The sequence below is a fragment of the Perca fluviatilis genome, chromosome 3, assembly GCF_010015445.1.
Source record: "Perca fluviatilis chromosome 3, GENO_Pfluv_1.0, whole genome shotgun sequence".
Taxonomy (NCBI): Eukaryota; Metazoa; Chordata; class Actinopteri; order Perciformes; family Percidae; genus Perca; species Perca fluviatilis.
The window spans coordinates 11,284,258-11,302,153 of NC_053114.1; the positions used below are offsets into that span (position 1 = coordinate 11,284,258).

At 40.6% G+C, this 17,896-nt stretch overlaps 1 protein-coding gene across 1 annotated transcript in view; it reads right to left on the minus strand.

Moving 5' to 3' along the window:
• Positions 1-7,273, minus strand: part of LOC120556010 (toll interacting protein) — a 45,779-nt gene extending 38,506 nt beyond the window's left edge. The window contains exons 1-2 of the mRNA XM_039795299.1: positions 7,030-7,273; positions 4,266-4,415 (exon numbers count right to left, since the gene is read on the minus strand). Coding sequence (XP_039651233.1) covers positions 4,266-4,415; positions 7,030-7,062 — 183 coding nt within the window. The 5' untranslated portion in view covers positions 7,063-7,273. The remainder of the gene's footprint in view (positions 1-4,265; positions 4,416-7,029) is intronic.
• Positions 7,274-17,896: the final 10,623 nt, after the last annotated feature.

A 17,896-nucleotide genomic window follows, 5' to 3' on the forward strand; every position in this document is an offset into this window, starting at 1 on the left:
TACTTCCTGTTGCCACTAGATGGGCGCTATGACTTTATGTAAATATCGGCATTTAATTGTCCTCAGGGTTGGACTCTTATAAATCCTGAAAAGTTTCGAGGTAATCGGACAATGTACACTCGAGTTACACCCACTTCCTGTTTCGGCGGCGAAACGCCCTATGACGAAAAGTTTTTCTTTTAACAACTTTTCATCTTTAACATCTTAAGATGGCACAGACCGAGTTTGAAGCTGATCGGATGAAATCTCTAGGAGGAGTTCGTTAAAGTACGACATGTGGAAATGGCCAAAATCACACTAATTTCGAACATTTAATTCAAAATGGCGGACTTCCTGTTGGGTTTAGGGTATGGCTCTAATGAAGTTTTTTGTACATCTTGACATGTTACATATGTGTACCAAGTTTCGTGAGTCTACGTTAAACGCACTGCAGGGGCTAAATTTTCTTAACTTTCTAGGGGGCGCTAGCGAGCCATTTTTGTGCACCTATTCCCGAAACCCTTAAAATACGTAAATTTTCACCAGACTTCATGCGACCGCCAAATTTGGTGAGTTTTTGAATATATTAAGCCCCTCAAAAAGGCAATTCATTTGACGGGAAAATAATAATAGAAAGAAAAAGAAAAAGAAAGAAACAATAATTCCTTCAGTTTCAATAGGGCCTTCGCCGCTGTCGGCGCTCGGGCCCTAATAATAATTCCTTCAGTTTCAATAGGGCCTTCGCCGCTGTTGGCGCTCGGGCCCTAATAATAATTCCTTCAGATTCCTTCAGTTTCAATAGGGCCTTCGCCGCTTTCGGCGCTCGGGCCCTAATAATAATTCCTTCAGTTTGAATAGGGCCTTCGCCGCTCTCGGCGCTCAGGCCCTAATAATTCCTTCAGTTTCAATAGGGCCTTCGCCGCTGTCGGCGCTCGGGCCCTAATAATAATTCCTTCAGTTTCAATAGGGCCTTCGCCGCAGTCGGCTCTCGGGCCCTAATAATTCCTTCAGTTTCAATAGGGCCTTCGCTGCTTGGGCCCTAATAATAATTCCTACAGTTTCAATAGGGCCTTTGCCGCTTGGGCCCTAATAATAATTCCTTCAGTTTCAATAGGGCCTTCGCCGCTTTCAGCGCTCGTGCCCTAATTACCCCAAACAAAATTACTCGACAGGTTCACTTCACTCTCACGTCCAGGAAAACAGTTGCTGCACCCTCTTAGATTTTGCTCAAAGTTTATGCTACCCTTAATGTCAGCCTTTTTACACTTTTTTCCAAATCTAGTCGTACAACATGTCAATATTGTCATATTGACATGTTTGTCTTCTACCCTACAAAGTTTGGGCTGCCTATGAATAATACTTTTCACTATATTAATGTCCAAATTAGAGACGCACCGATTGACCGGCCAGTGACCGGAATTCGCCGATTTTCACGTGCTTGGCCATGACTGCCGACCGGCAGGGCAGTCTGACATATGCCGATTTTATGCCGATCAAATGCACTCGGGCGCCGCATGATTAACATCGCGCAAGATCAGCGCACCGCCGCTCAATCAGCTGTTTATGAAATGTTATAAAGTCGTAATTATACACGGCTCTGCAGAGCCGTCTGCTGTACTGATCTCAGCCGCTCTCTCTCCCCTCTGAGGCTGAATAAGTTGAACATGAAAACCGCGGATCCCGTGAAATTTGACAGCTACAGTTTATTGGAAAATAGCGTTGGACACACTGACTTTAATGAATTTACTGTTGATCGGACCCGCAAGAAGCTAACATTAGCGAATGCTGCAGTGACTGTCCCTCTGCCTCTGACGTCTGGCTGCAAGAGGCGAAAAAAAGAGAGAAAAAAGAGACGCTGTATTCCTCCGACACGCTGTATTAACGTTACTGTTTAAAACGCTTTCCAGGTTAGTGGGGTTAGTGGGCATACCGCTCAAAACCTACATTAAAACCGTAGTAATCTTCCCCCAGCGTTTAGTTTATTGCTAAACTGTGTAAAATGAGTGGTGACGTTTATGTTTTCAGGTAACGTTACTGTTGACGTTGAAACAGGCCTGCGTGTGTGTTTTGAGAAATATCTTTATACTGCAAGGCTATATTTATTATATTAAGTTGGATATTGGATGTGAAAAGAAGGAAATGGTTCTAACATTGCACTTTAGATGTGTGTGAATTTCCCACACCAGGAGTAATTTATATAGTTCTATTTTATAGTGATCCATTATCTGTTCAAAACATGTTCTATGTTCTGTGCAAAATGTTCTATTAAAGAAAAGATAGAAAATAAATATTTGTGTGTGCTGTAAAGTGGTTAGAAAAAATGAAATCGGAATCGGCTAAAATCGCTATCGGCTGGCCTAACCCAAAGAAAATCTGAATTGGCCTAGAAAGTTGTAATCGGTGCATCTCTAGTCCAAATAGCTTACCTGATAATGTGATTTTCAGGCTGTAAAACTGAAGTAATTTCAAGGGCTCAATATATGAAGACATATTTTACAGGCCTTGGTTTTGGGACACATTCTTGATATAGACAAGGTTTGAACAAAATCTGAGACAGTGCAACAACAACCTGTAATTCCATTTTAACCCAGAAGACTGATAGTGCACAGGCACCTGCTTGATAAATAGCCTATATTAAATGAAAAAAAAAAAATTATTTCATTGCCAAGACATATACATTTATCTACTGGAGCAGAGCAGTGTAAATATTGCATAAGGCCATCCTCAACCTTACAGTAGGCTACTTGTATGGCACTCCATCTGACACGATTTCTGTTCAGTAATCAACAATTGTTGTTATGCACTGGGCTAATGTTTGCAGGTTTTAGTTTGCAGGTAGTTAACGTTACAGTTACTGTTATGTAACTTTGGCTATGTTCACTGCATATTCTACAAATGAACGTGCCATAACAGACATGCAATACTAACATTACTGCTGTATGTCTTTTATGCAGACTTTACAAGAGGCAACTCGTGGAGTTTGTCCCCGTTTAATCCATAATTTGTATTTTTCATCTTCCAGCCAACATTCATTGAAACGACAACCCCCCGGGCGATATTATGAATCCCACTATGGCCACGCCAAGACCCGCCCCTCAATAGCATTTATTGGCCAGGCGCTCGATGCTTACGCAAGGTAACGTTACCCCATTTGTTCAGGTCCTATCCCCTGACCAATCGGCTATCCTAACCTTAACCACTCAAGGTCAAATGACTAACCCCAACAAATCAAGCTGCTTCATAGGGCGTGTCCGACTTGATCCTGACTTGCTCTGACGTCATGCACATGCAACGATAATCTCACGAGATCAAGGTGGTCGCAGTTTTTAGAGCCAGGCACTGCAGTTGCTCTCCACTGACTGCAAGACCCAGGGCCTGATGGGAAACGCCTGGCTCTCAGCTGATCTAATAGCTGATTTTTTTCAGGGTTGACTCAACACTATGACGTTGTATATAAACTTAACATTTACTTTTAATTGGAAAGATGTTAATTGTCTGATTTGAAGGCATATTCTGTTAACAGATGTTGTGTGGGTCATCAAAGAGAATAAATACATTCAGATTACAGATAATCTACAGTTGTGTATTAACATCAGCAACAGATCGCATGTAGAGCATTTTAACAGGCTACTCTGTCAGAATCAAAACAATTGGAGACTGCATATAAGATGATATGAGTCTGATAACATTTTAATAAATCGGACCTAACAGGATGTGAGTGTTTCTGTGACTTCCTGTTCAGACGAAAGCTGCTTGAAACGCCTGCCCCTCAATGATAGCGAGTATAAGTAAAGGTTGTATGAAAAAATGAAATTCATGTTCGGGCTCTTGGGGTGCTTAAGAATAACATGCACATGCAATTATCTAGACTACTTAAACCTGTCTTCAATTAGTCTGATTGGGTGAGCTTAAATTGACCTTCATGGAACCGCTTTAGACTGACTTTTAGGTACATTCAAGTCAGGTGTTGGACTTTAATCTCCACATTTCTCAGTATTATTTATGGAACATGACTCAAGTTTGCAGTGTAAGTGGCCCTGATAGCTCAACACACTGCAAATTAAGAAAACAATTTGACAACACATGTGAAGCAATTAGATTTAACACAGAAAACACAACATACTACAGAAGAATGCTGGATGTTGAAAAGATGATTCTAAACTGGATTTCTGGCTTAAAAAGTTTAAGAATACCAAAAATGTATGAAAGATGTGGAATATTTTAAATATCATATCCATATTGGTAAAAATTATTTAAATGGGAAAAAGTTATATTTCTGTGTTTACCTGGACAACAGTAATGCTGAGTCGCCCTACGGTGCCTATTGAGCCTCCAAACTGCAGCTGCCTGGCTGCCTGGGCGTCCAGCTGGACCTGCTGCTGCTGCTGAGTTGGAGTGATCCTCAGGAAGTCCTGGGGAAGCTCCCCAATATACACCTGAATATATATACAAACAGGGATTCAGACGGACATGCTATGCAAAGACAAAAAAACACACACACCTGCAACAGATCAACACTAAAACTTTGTATACCTAGATAAATGCACATATTTACTAGGGGTAGGAATCACCAGAGTCCTCACGATACGATTGGGCCCTTGAGAACAAGTTCTCATTTGCAACAGCGACCTGGCCAAGAAAAGCTGGGGCATGCAGGACAACATACAGTTTCACATTCAATACAATACAAGAATACAGAATAGGCTACATAAAGTACATAATTAAGTGGGCAGAATTAAGTGGGCAGAGTACAATAGGCTACATAAAGTACAGAATTAAGTGGGCATTACAAAGCCGGTGCAAAGTGAGGTGTAAGGAAGTCGATGGATATGCGTAAGTGATGAGGTAATAACACGAATAAATATGAATAGACAGTCAAGTGCAAATTGTGGTCTAGTTAGTGATGATATAACACAATTTACATGAAAAGACAGTCTATATAAATGCTGAAATGTTGTGAGGCGTCAGTATAAGGTTAGTACAAGAATTGGTCTAGTTAGTGATGTAAAACAGTAATAGCACAGTAAACATGAGTAGACAATCTATATAGAGGCTGAATGTAGTAAGAAGTCAATATACAGTTAGTGCAAGTAGTGGACTAGGTATTGATGTAGATCAGTAATAACACAATATATGTGAACATACAGTCTAAATAAATACTGAGATGTAGTAAAGAGTCGATGTACAGTTAGTGTAGAGTGTGGTCTAGAATAGTGATGTAGAACAGTAATAACACGATGTACAAAACATGATCAGAACAGTGCGAGGATGTGCAACTGTGCGACTGTGCAAAGGGGCAAGACAGAGATAATGGGATAAGGGTGTGAAAAACAGAGCTTGTATCATAACGATACTCATGTCACGATACAATATTATTGCAATTTTAAACCTAGTGAAATATTATGTGATATATTGCAATTTATTAACTTTTTCCAACTTAAAATTTTTCCCAATTTCAAATTATGTCCCCAAAAGGAAACTTTGTCAACATCTGTTTTATCTAAAAAGATACATTTCTCTGTCTATTGCTGCAAAATGGGACTGTCAAGAAGACATGCTGACCAACACATATATAATAAAAGATTGATACTTTGTATCGATACAGTATTGCCATGGAAAATATCCCCCACACCTAATATTTACCTCCGTTAAAGGAGATGTTTTCGGCTTGGTTTGTCTGTCAGCAGGATTAGGGAAAAACTACTGGACCCATTTTCACGAAACTTAGTGGAAGGGTGCAGCATGGGCCAAAGAAGGACCAATAAAGGTTTGCAGCGGATCCAAAACCTTTTATTTAAACTGTGATGAAACTACAGATTAATTTAGCTGCGGTGATCCCACATGCCAACAGGTGAGGACTCTGACATCTTGCCAACAGCCCAGAGTCAGGGAGAGACAGAGGTCAGTAAGTAGTGATGAGTTACATTTACTACGTTAGCCTACATGTACTAAGTAATTGTACTTGTTGAAGTAGTTTTAATGCTGCATAATTTTAACTCTTACCTAAATAGATTTTTTGAGAAAAAAACATTACTTTTCTCTGTTACATTACTTAAGATTTATTAATTGTTTTATTCATATATGCATGTTCTGCTGGCACTGTTACCCTACTGCAGAATAATGGCTTAGCTACAGCGGGATATTCATGCTGGTATGAGGTCAGTATCAGAGAACCGTGCTGCTGATAGCAGAATGCATCAAGTGTGTCTGTTGTGTAAATGCTAATATGTTTTAAGGCCCTGGCACACCAAGCAGACAGCAAAGAACTAGCGGCTACGAAGACCTACTCTGGCGTCCCCTCACATCGCCTATGTCTTGGCCAAAAAGTATGATTAACAGAAAGCAAAAAAAAAAGGGGGGGAAAAAAAAAGAAAAAAAGGGGGGAAGGAAAGGGGGGGGGGTATCCGTTAGCAGATTATCCGATCAGGAGAGGATGATGTGACTTTTTATCACCAACTGACCATAAAAAAAAAAAAAAATTCACCCCCCCCCCCCCCCCCCCAAAAAAAAAAAATCTTTCGAAAAAAAAAAAAAAAAAAAAAAAAAAGGGGGGTGTTTTTTCTTTTTTTAAAAAACTAAAGACAGAAAAAAAAAGTTTCCCTCCCTTTCCTTTCCCAAGAATATTGCAGAAAAAAAAAGGGGGGGGGGGTCACGTTGACGTTACTCCAAGTGTTTGCCTTGATGAGTACTTTGACATCTAACGTTACTTAAGTACAGTTTATTTGCGTCTCTAAGTTACCCACCACCCAGTCCTAAAACTACTAACAGGCAACGGTCTCAGTAGTTTGGTAACTTTTAGAACAAGGTTACTGTTGTTGTCTTAACAGCCAGCACTGAATCAGTGTATTGACGTTTAACCCAGATACTGTTATGCTAACGTTATAGCTAACCCTAACCTACCATTATAGCTCGTTATAATACCGCTAACGTTAGGTGATAGTGTCAGTGTTGTAGACGGCTCTATGTGGCTGTACAGACTGAAGGTAGTTAAGAGTCAGACATGTTGATAAACTGCAGTCTAACAACACAGAGCCCACTGTGTAACGTTACCTGTCCCCGCTGAGTGCTAATAGTGGTCGCCATGTTGTGTCTTTGCGTTGATTATCACAAGTCCTCTTTAATCAAAAACGCGTTCTTAACAAATAAAATGTTTAGTTAGACCGCTGCTCGGATTAGACTTGACCCATTCATTTATAATAAAAAACAACTTGACCAAGGAACCTCTAAATTTAGTTTCCTTGGATCTGACCCGGAAGGGATGTTCTTCTTCTTCTTCTTCTTCTTGTTTCCGGCAGGCTAGACGCATCTATGGCGTATTGCTGCCCTCCACTGGTCTCTACTCGCTATTCACAACTCAAGTAGAAATAATTATAATTAGCTACATCTTATTATATACTCCAATATGTCGCAAGTACTCCATCAGTTTCTTCAATTTGCGCCAACTGTCCAAATTCAATAAAGTGCGTAAAGTAAAAACAGTTTCTCCAGTTGCACCCAGTTCTCTGAAAAATTTCTTCCTCTGACGAGAGTACTTCCTGCACTGCACTAATACATGCTTCACTGTTTCCTTGTCTCCGCATTCACACTTTCCATCAGGATGTTTACAAATCAGAGCCAGCCCACTCCTCAGCCCACAATGCCCAAGCCTCAATCTGGATAAAACTACTGCATCTCTTCTCTTACATCTATCTATAATAGGCTATCTAATACTATCTATAATCACATTTCTTTCTCTACCATTCTTTGTACTGAATAAGTTCTCCCCTTCTTTTCACAATCCCATGAATTTTGCCACATTTCTTTTACTGACCTATTAATTATGTCAGTGTAGTCTGGTGACCCATACTGCACATCAATTTGAACTCTTTCCTCCTGCACTGCTTTCTTTGACACCTCATCTGCCTCCTCATTACCTTCCACACCCATGTGTGCCGGAACCCACAGAAACCCCACCTCATACCCTGCTTTATGAATTCTATACAACACCTGCATAATTTCCACAAGCACATCAGGCCTGGACTTAGTTTTGGTACCTTTAATTGTAATTAGGGATGCAGCTGACTCACTACATATGACAGAATGTTCCTGTTTGTTATCTTCAACCCACCTTACTGCCCATAGAACTGCCACCAACTCTGCAGTGATAAGCAATCTGGAATCCTACAACCTTTTTTATAACCTATTTCAGGTATGCCAATACCAAAAGCCACTTTACCGCTCTCAGGATCCTTCGACCCATCAGTATAAATTTGTAGCCTCCCCATATTTGATCCTGCCGAGCTTTTATCTCCTCCACTACATCCTCTGACATCTTTCTTTTGCTTGTTTTCAAAAACGGAAGGTATGTTGTTTTTAAAGAAATCTTTATTATCCAAGGTCCACATTCAGCATATACATTCGTGAGGAACATAATGTAAATTATACAACAATAACATGTCATGTTCTCTTACCACAGCTTCTTAATCACTGTGTGTAAGAATAGGTAAGAATACATAAAATAGAATTAAATTAAGAAAAAAATAATAAAATATAAAGCATTATTTCAGCTTGTATTGAATTAATAAAGCATCAAATTGAGTTCAGCGATTGTCCATCCAGGGTTATGGTAGGCTATATGATGGAAATTCATTTACAAATATATTCATTTATATAAATGCCATGACGAAATTCAAAGTGTAAATATATGAGATTGTGGCGAGTGGGACTCTTTGGTGTGGAGCACCTTTTTGGCCCGCTCAACACCCAGACCCAAGGAAGACACCGGCAATGCCACCCGGGGAATTTCACCCCGAGAATAGGATTTGACTAGTAAAATAGTTAAACCACCAAAATACAGAAAGCACACAGGTTCAATTTATGCATGAAGCCAGAGACGTAGTTCTGTCAGAAACAATGATTTTATTAATACAATTACTAAAACCTCAAATATAAAATACTATTTAAAATAAAACACACACACACACACACACACACACACACACACACACACACACACACACACACACACACACACACACACACACACACACAGTTATTGGGGGGAGGGAAAATAAATCAAACCAAAAATAAATGAAAAACAACTTCAATCTAAGGCAAATCTAGGCAGCATAGGTGTCTAAATAGCTGCCTAGAGCCTAACAAATAACCAAAATTAACTAATAAACTATGAAAGTCTCAACAAAAATGAAAGTCGTTATCACAACTTAAACAGAAATAGAAATCAACCAAAGATCACTTATTCCTAGCTGCCTGGAGCCAAACAAAGGATTAACAGATAAATCTTAAAGTTTCAACAGAAATGAGTCTTTTATCAGAACTTAAACAAAAAGAAATATAAAATAACCAAAAATCACTTAATCATAATTTAACAAATAAACCCATAAACATAAACCCCAATCTCCATACACATTCGTAAGCACGGGCAAGCCAAAGAAAGGCAAAGCTATCGTCCGTGTCACGATCACTCAAATACAGCCCTGTCGGACACTTTGGGCATCAGATCCTGGCGCTGAAAAGCGCGTAGAGGCGTTCAAAGCCTGGCGTGAGCTCGTGTGGTTACAACCCGTTGACAGTGGTTGAAACAAAAGTCAGTTTAGACAAAACAGCAGCGTGGCAGGGAAGGGAGGGGCTAGTGCAAATATCAGCGCAAGCGAAGCAATTTCACAACCCTGGCATGCACAAACAACCTAAATTCAGTAACGGTTTACGATTAAAGAAAATACACGCGATGCCACTGGTATACATACATACCCGTCAGGGAGCTTCGCACCAATACACAGACAGTGCCGATAGTACAGCTACACAGAGCCTACAATAAAACGGCCGATTACTTAAACACTCATTCATTAAAATATTCAAAGAGGAGAAAGATTTGTCCAACCTACCAGCAGCAACACTCAACCCGGTTCCGTTACAGGAAGGATTGGGTTTGTAACAGGGAGACACTGCAAAAGACAACACGCCATGTCAACTGCAATTACCTGTTGCACAACCGTGACTGCACCACGCAAAAGGACCCAAAGCGGAAATGTGCTTCCAGCAACAAAGAGTAAAAGAGTGTCAAGAGGTCAAACCCCCGGCCTATATAGCATGCAGTTACTTCCTGATTGGTCCAGAGAGAGTGAGTGTGATTGAAACCACCTGCGACCAATCAACCTGCTACACAATGTATGTCGAAAGCCCGTGGAGCCCCCCGTGGAGTAGCAGTGCTTCGGCTGTAGCCTACTTCCACCCAATATAGTCCCAAGTCAATATCTGCCTAGGAAATCATCTAGTCTTAATCTGCATTGCTATTTTTACTCGTTGTTGAATACGCAGGCCACAAGAAGTAATTAGGTTTTGTCTTTGTCTTGTTGGTTCACTTTTACTCACCACATGCTAAACAGCAACAAAGGATTCCATTCATTACGCTAAGCTAAGCTAGCACCGGCGGCATAGGCGCAGGAAGTAGGGGTGCTGGGGGTGCTGCCATTGGGTGCTGCCGCACCCCCGGTTGGTGCTGTTGGCAAACTGCGATCAAGCCCGGATTACCCAATGTGCATTAATCATTATGGTGATAATTATCCAATCAGAATAAAAGAAAAGTTGTTTACAAAAAAATGTCTCGTGATTGTGTGTCAGTATGATGACTGGACAGGTAATGATTGGGTGAAGGCCGCATGCACTGTGTAAATTGGCGTAAAGGTTGAATTGGTAAAGGTGGGTGGGCATAGAGCAGGTTGTTTACATCGTACTGATTCAAGATCAGTTTTCTAAGAACAAGTTGAGATTGAAAGAGTGGAATTAATTTGTAACTGATCCCCGGTCAGATTGGGTTGTATCAGCGAGTGAAAGTGTGGAAAAGGGAGAGAAAGAATAAGCGGCTGCTATAAAAAAATGTCCCGCGAATAAATAGCTTTTTTAAAAGAGCTGGTGATGACGAAGAGGAGGATGTCGAGGAGCTAGCCAACGTTAGCTTGGAAGAATCGCTGCCTTCTACCAGCTACACTCAGCCACAGCTAACGGTAGCTAACGTTAACTTTAGCGAAGTTGTTGTGGAAAAAGACAGAGATGAGGCCGGTCATCAGCATTACAGAACAAGGTAATGGCACCTCAGGTACCATCATCTCTGAAGAGCCTGCACTATGGGGACCGATTACAGAGGCCGTCCGGGAGGAAATTCTACCCAGAGGGATATTAGCCTTTCAGAATCGGGCGGCTAAATATCCAGGGGGAATGAGGCTGGCGGCAGAAAGACGCGCTCTCTCTCCCTGACACCTTCACAACGGTGAAACTGTACCACGGGAGTGGATTCTATATCACTGTCCACCAGAGACATTTATTGCATTGGCTGTAAAGTGCTACCAACACACAGCAACGCATCTGTAATAGGGTTTAGCGAGCTGCTGAGGGAGCTGGACTTTGAGGATTTGATCTGCGACTTTGCAAAGAAAAAGACAAGAAATTAGAACTTCTAAACGTAAGAGCTATTATGCTATCTGTAAGTTGAGTAGGCTAATATAATCTGTTGTGACTGTGTGACCAGATAATGTACATATTTTGTTTATATTTGAGTTTATTGAAATGCCATGCATATCAGACGTATTGCATCATAATTTTGTGATGCTGCTATAGGCCTGTGTGAGACTTAGTTGTCAAGTGCAGTATATGTTGGCTTTTGCAGTTTGTGAAGTTGCAGCTGACTAAGTGACTGTTATTTTGCAACCTGCGCTCAACTGTGTTGTGTGATGGCATTGTTGTATCTTCAGTCATTCACGTTTCAGAATTACTACTGTGCTTTCTGCTTGGGTGATTTTTAGTAAATCCTATATTGCCATAGTCTTGAGCCATACAATGCTTTGGCATGATTTAATTCATTGTAACACTGTCTTGTGATGTGTGAGTCAGATGGCAGTACTTGGTTTATTGAACTGGAAAGGCATACTTGATGCCTGCTCAGCTGGACTAGTCATTCATTTTCTTTTTTTTGATTACTTTTTATTCGATAGTAACAGTGGATAGACAGGAAAGGGGGAGAGAAAGAGAGGGAATGACCATAGGGAATGACACGCAGCAAAGGGACGCAGGTCGGATTCAAACCCGGGCCGCTGCAAAGGACTCAGCCTACATGTCGCACAAGCTCTTACTGGGGGAGTTAGAGGCCGCCCCAAGTCATTCATCTTTTGACCAATAGTGATTTGGCATGTGATTTATGTATGCCTATTTAGTTCGCTGTGCAGTACGCATCTGCGCACCCCCCCCCCCGCCAGCACCCCGCACCCCCTGCAGAAAATGACTTCCCGCGCCTCTGGCCGGCGGCGCCGGACTAAGACAATGCATGCACTGATACTAAAATGCATTTGCCCACCTATATAAATATAGAGGAGACGGTGAATAACCCTTTTTCAACAAACAGTGGCTTAGTCCTTTAACGACAAATTCAAATGTTTTCAGCAGAAGAAAACCAGACAACGAGGAACACAGGACTAATAATTGGGTATTATAGAGGGAAGGAGAAATACATTATAGGCTACTGTAAGTATGAGGGAAATACTGTAAGTATTTTTGTAAATACCGTGTATGTAAAGGGTACATTACTTTTCAACAGTAACAATTGCAGCCTAAAAAAACATAATGAAATCTACCCAAAGATTATTTCAATCAGGAGAGACTTCGTTTGCAGATATGCAAAATTATTTATTGTACAACTGTATAATATGAAATGTATAAAGTCTTTTGGAGATTAGACTCCATCGAATCAATACTATATTTCAAGGGGGTAGAGAACAGGAACAAAACCCCCCGATGGAGTCCAGACACTGGTGGCGGTGGACAAAGAGACCAGAGACCTGACCGAAGAGGCAACGGAGCGGGCAGCCGGGAGAAACACGAGGCGGCAGGGGAGGAGGAGGGTCGAGCGCTTTGCCTGAAACGACAGCTGACAGCACAGGGAGAGAACAGATTTAAAGCAGAGTTGTAAGGCTTTGATAGGCCCATGAATTTCATGGCCAAATCTGATTGGTTCAACTGAAAGCCTCACTTCTAATCAGCTGTTAGATTTAAGAATGAGTAGTGCTCATAGACAGTATATAATGGACCAACAGACCCCGTTGCTCTGGACGGAGACCAGTGAAGGCTATTAGAAGCACTTTTCCGGTGATGGCCAGCTTTACTGTGCAGCCTCCAAATGTGACGTGAGCAACGTGTCTGAAAGTTGTAAGTCTTCTGGTAGCTGTGCCAAGAGAAATCTCAATCATTCCCAATCTTACAGAGAAGGAGAGTGTAGGTATATGTAAGGAGATAACATGGGCACAGGCTAATTATTGCTAACTAAAATGCTAGTTAACATTAGTAATTAATCCTAAACAGCTCATGTAAGTCGAAACTAGAGGTCAACCGATTCATCGGTTTTGCTGATTAATCGGCACCGATAGTTGATTGGTGGAACTATCGTTATCGGAAAAAATCCATACCGATCCATTTTCCTGGTTGCGTCCGTTGCTGGAGCGGCTGTCATTCATTACACAGTACACGAGAGCTGAGAAGGGTCTGCTGGCATCATGCATTACAATAGCGGCCTCTAGAGGCGAAATAAAAACCATCACTGATGCCTTGTGTTGTTTATTTTCGACACGTGTTACTGCGCGCTGCACAGAGAGCCAGTGTTGTATAAAGTACTAGAAAGCAATACTTGAGTAAAAGTACAAGTATCGTACTAGAAAAAGACTTCGGTAGAAGTGAAAGTTACCTTTTAGAATATTACTTAAGTAAAAGTCTTAAAGTATCTGATATATACTGTACTTAAGTATCAAAAGTAATTTTCTGACATTTAATGTACTAAAAGTAAAAGTAAAAGTTGTTTTTTTTAAAAGCAAGCGGTTAGAACTTTTATTGTGGCTTTCTTATAATAAAGCATAAAGCATATTCAGGGACTTTTCAGACACAATTCTCTTAAGTTCAAAGAACAAACAGCATATGTTTAGAGCTGACATCAATGTACAGAAACATTTCTTGCAACACGGGTGTATGACGTTATCTTCACCACTACCCTGTTCACCGAGTTCACCACTATTGTCGGGGTGGTCGCAGGGCTCAACATAAAAAGAAATCCCCACTGGCCCCAGGGGCCAGTAGATCAGAGTTTTGCTGGCCCCTTCTACATTTTTACTGGCCCTGAAAGAAATATCATAGGTGTGATTGGAAAAGGACAAAAAAACAGGAAAAAAGCTAGCCACTGCCACTGGATGTTGTGCCATTAGCAGCAAAGCTAGACCAGGGGTCATCAACTACATTCAAATAAAGAAAATAAAATTATACCTAATACGCATCATCTTGTCATCTTGATATTTTCACTTTCTTACTAAATTAATGCTATATTTTTTACATTAGTAAGCAAACCCCTAAAAACATGGAAAATCCATAATGATAACTAGATAGGCTACTTAACTAGAAAATGATCTCAGATTAGTCCTGTATGCCTAATTTGAAATAAGACGATTCTGTTGCTAAATAATACAACTGGCAACATCGTCAACAATGAAGAACGCGTCATTCACGTGCATATTAAGTAGCCACATGTATTTGTTTTGGTCTTAAAATACATCCATAGGTTTACCGCTCCAGCGAGAGGATGGCTCGTTTAGAAATCAGCTACGTTTACAATAGTTTGTCCAAAGTTCAAGATTGGTTGCAAATTAAGACAAACAGTCAGACTACAAACTGACATCTTTCATTTTAGCTCGTTTGTAAAGATGCTGTTTGCAGAGTAGCCCGACATACGTTTTTACTGGCCCCGGGCCATCGGGCCATTGCTTATGTCGAGCCTGGTGGTCTACGATAACGGGAGGTCCTCCAGTAGGTGCTCCAGTAGGTGCTCATGCTTCCATGGCGGTTTGCAACAAACAAGCGCTGAAATAGAGCGCGCGGTGTGCGGAGCGTGCGTAATGCAATCTAGGAGCAGTGATTCGCCCAAACGTCCCTTATTGCAGTCTCACACATTTCTTCTAATTTTATTTTTTAGTAACGAGTAACGAAGATGCTTAGTGGAAATATAACGGAGTAAAAGTATACATTTTATCTAGGAAATATAGTGGAGTAAAAGTGAAAGTTGACATAAATTTAAATAGCGAAGTAAAGTACAGATACGTGAAATTTCTACTCAAGTACAGTAACGAAGTATTTGTACTCCGTTACATTACAACACTGCAGAGAGCACATGCTGTGCGGAGAAGGCTGACATCAGATGCGCGTTTAAAGCATCGACAGCAAAAAGGTATGTATACAGTACAATTTGTCATATCATATAAAGTTATTAATTTGTTGAATAGATGCTGCATTAGTAGAGAAAGAACAGCACAACAGTATGTTTGTTTGCTTTCGAGGCTGAGATGACGCTAAACATTAGTAGTAGGCTAACTTACCTCAAGCGGTTAAACACTGACAAAAATAAACGCAAGTCCGACCCAAATCGTCCACGATCCGTCTAGTGGCTCCCGCCGGAGAATTGAGATGTGTAGAATCGACAGTGCATTCATTTTAAAATCCTCAGCGGAGGAGCATCAACAACTGCCCGAAAGCACGGTAGCGTTATATGGTGGAGCGAGATAGAGAATGAGTGAAGAGAGGGAGCGCCCAGTGACGTTAGAACAAAGCCGTGGCGTGTCTCATTGAAATAAAACGTGTTTTCGCCGATTCATCTCTAGAAATGCAACTGTAGCAAGCATGTCACTATCACTAACGTTATCCACGTTTATATTTACACGCAACAAATGATATATCCAGCTTCAAAAAAGTCTAAAAGTCGGAAGTTAGAACGAATGCATTGTTCAAAGAGTGGTTGCTATGGAGACAATACACAGTGTTGAGTTCTGTTGACAGTTGCGTTCCGTTGCTCTGATTGGTTGTAGGTCTATCCAGTGAATGAGCATTATAATTCATATAAAGGACAAACTATTTACAGTTCTTAAAAAAAGGCCCGTTCTACAGAGAAGAATGGCGTCACTGTTTTGAGATTTGGCATACATTTGGGCCTTTTTTGAAGAAATGTAAATAGTTTGTCCTTTATATGAATTATAATGCTCATTATGTTTATTTTTGCACTGGATGACTCCAAATATGTAGGAGGACTGTTTTAGACAACACACATGCTTGTGTAGCATTGCTGTGGGTGTAATATCAATAAATATGACATTATTATTTTGATTATTGGCAAAAGTGTCTGGACTTTTTTTGAAAAAAATGTATGTATTTTGTCAACTGTTTTATCCAGTATCAATTCTAAATACTATCGGTCGATTAATCGGTCATCGGCAAATAGGGCCCAACCTAGCTATCGGTATCGGTAAAATCCACTATCGGTCGACCTCTAGTCGAAACTGCCTGCAAGCTTATCCTGTACTATACGGTAATTCCTCTACTGTGTGACACAATTGTTAGCCTATTTTTACAAAAACATTTGCTATGGAGCCATAACGTGAGGTACAAGGTAATGGAGCCTTTTATACGTTGTCGTGTTTCTTTAGAACTAAACAATGGACAAATAGAGTCTTTAAACACTTCAGATGTAAAGTTATTCGCTGTCAAGTGGCGCCAAAATGAATGCTAGTCAGTGGAATGCTAGCAGCAGGTGATGGCCAGGTAGCAACAAAATGGCGCCATAGGAGGTCTATCCTTTCATTGGCGGGATACTGGAGTGTCGAGCTGTTCGGTTTACGGTAAGATTCCTTTTTACCAGGTTGCTATGTATCATGAACTTATTTAATTGTAAATTGATATGGTATAGTCGGCTTGCTTCTGTGTAAGACAAGGAATTTAGGCTACAGCCTTCTCTAGGCTGTTAACAAGTTAGCTAGCTACTCAATTGCAGTCTGTCAGCAAGCTAGGCTAGCTAATAACAAAATGCAAGCTAATACCGGAGTTGAAAGGTTAGCTAAGCCTACTAACCTTAAAACGTGGGTTAGCAAAGTGGAGATGATGAAAGATATGTTGGTTACGTTACTTTAAACGTTACCTGTCGTGGTATTTGACAGTGTCACATGTATTGCTGTCATGGCTGTACAACCTATTATGCTCCAAATTTAAGCTTACTGCTACCTAGCTAACGTTACAGGTAATGTTAGCAACCTAACGTCAACGTTAGCTAAATTAGGCGGATGGTCACTTTGCCTAAATTAATAAAGTAGCTAGCTTGCTAGCTAACGTTTGAAGTATTGATACACTCCAACGACCTGCTCTTGGGAAAATATATTTTAGGCCAACGTTTCATAAAGGTTATCAATACAGCTTTTATCTTACCAACTCCGTTTTTAATTTAATGAGATAAGATAACGTTATTGTTACAATAAAATTTAGATAGGGATGGATGAAAAAAAGCAGAACTCAACCGTGAGGGCAGTGCAACAACCGGGCAATCTGCAATTAGCACACACTACCTAGCTAGCTAGATTTATCTTCTAACGTTAATTAATTTTTTTAAAGGCAGCGATTTGAAGCATTCTTTTATTCAGATTGTTATGAGTTTAACGTTAGCGTTAGAGCCAGAATAGCAGATGCGTTGAGGGAGCGACCGATACGAGTGAGGCTGTATGAGGGAAAGACGAGAGGAAAAAAGTCGTGAGTTTAAAAATGTCTAGTAAAACAGCAAGCTTCTTAAGACACGGTGGCTTTATCAGTTTTCAATACTGCTTGCAAGACGCATGTCACGTAGCAGTAGTTATTATAACGTTGTAACGTTACGCCATCACTCAGACTATAACGTTTGTGGAGCTGAACAGCCATCAGCAATAACAAACGAGACCCCTACTGACTTTCCACGGAGCTAATGTGTGTTTCATACTGTATTTCAGTGGATTATGGACACTAGGGAGTGATTTGCCAGACACTACTGGAGCAAGAGACTGGAAATAGTACGCCCTTTCTATTAATTTTATATTTTTGCATC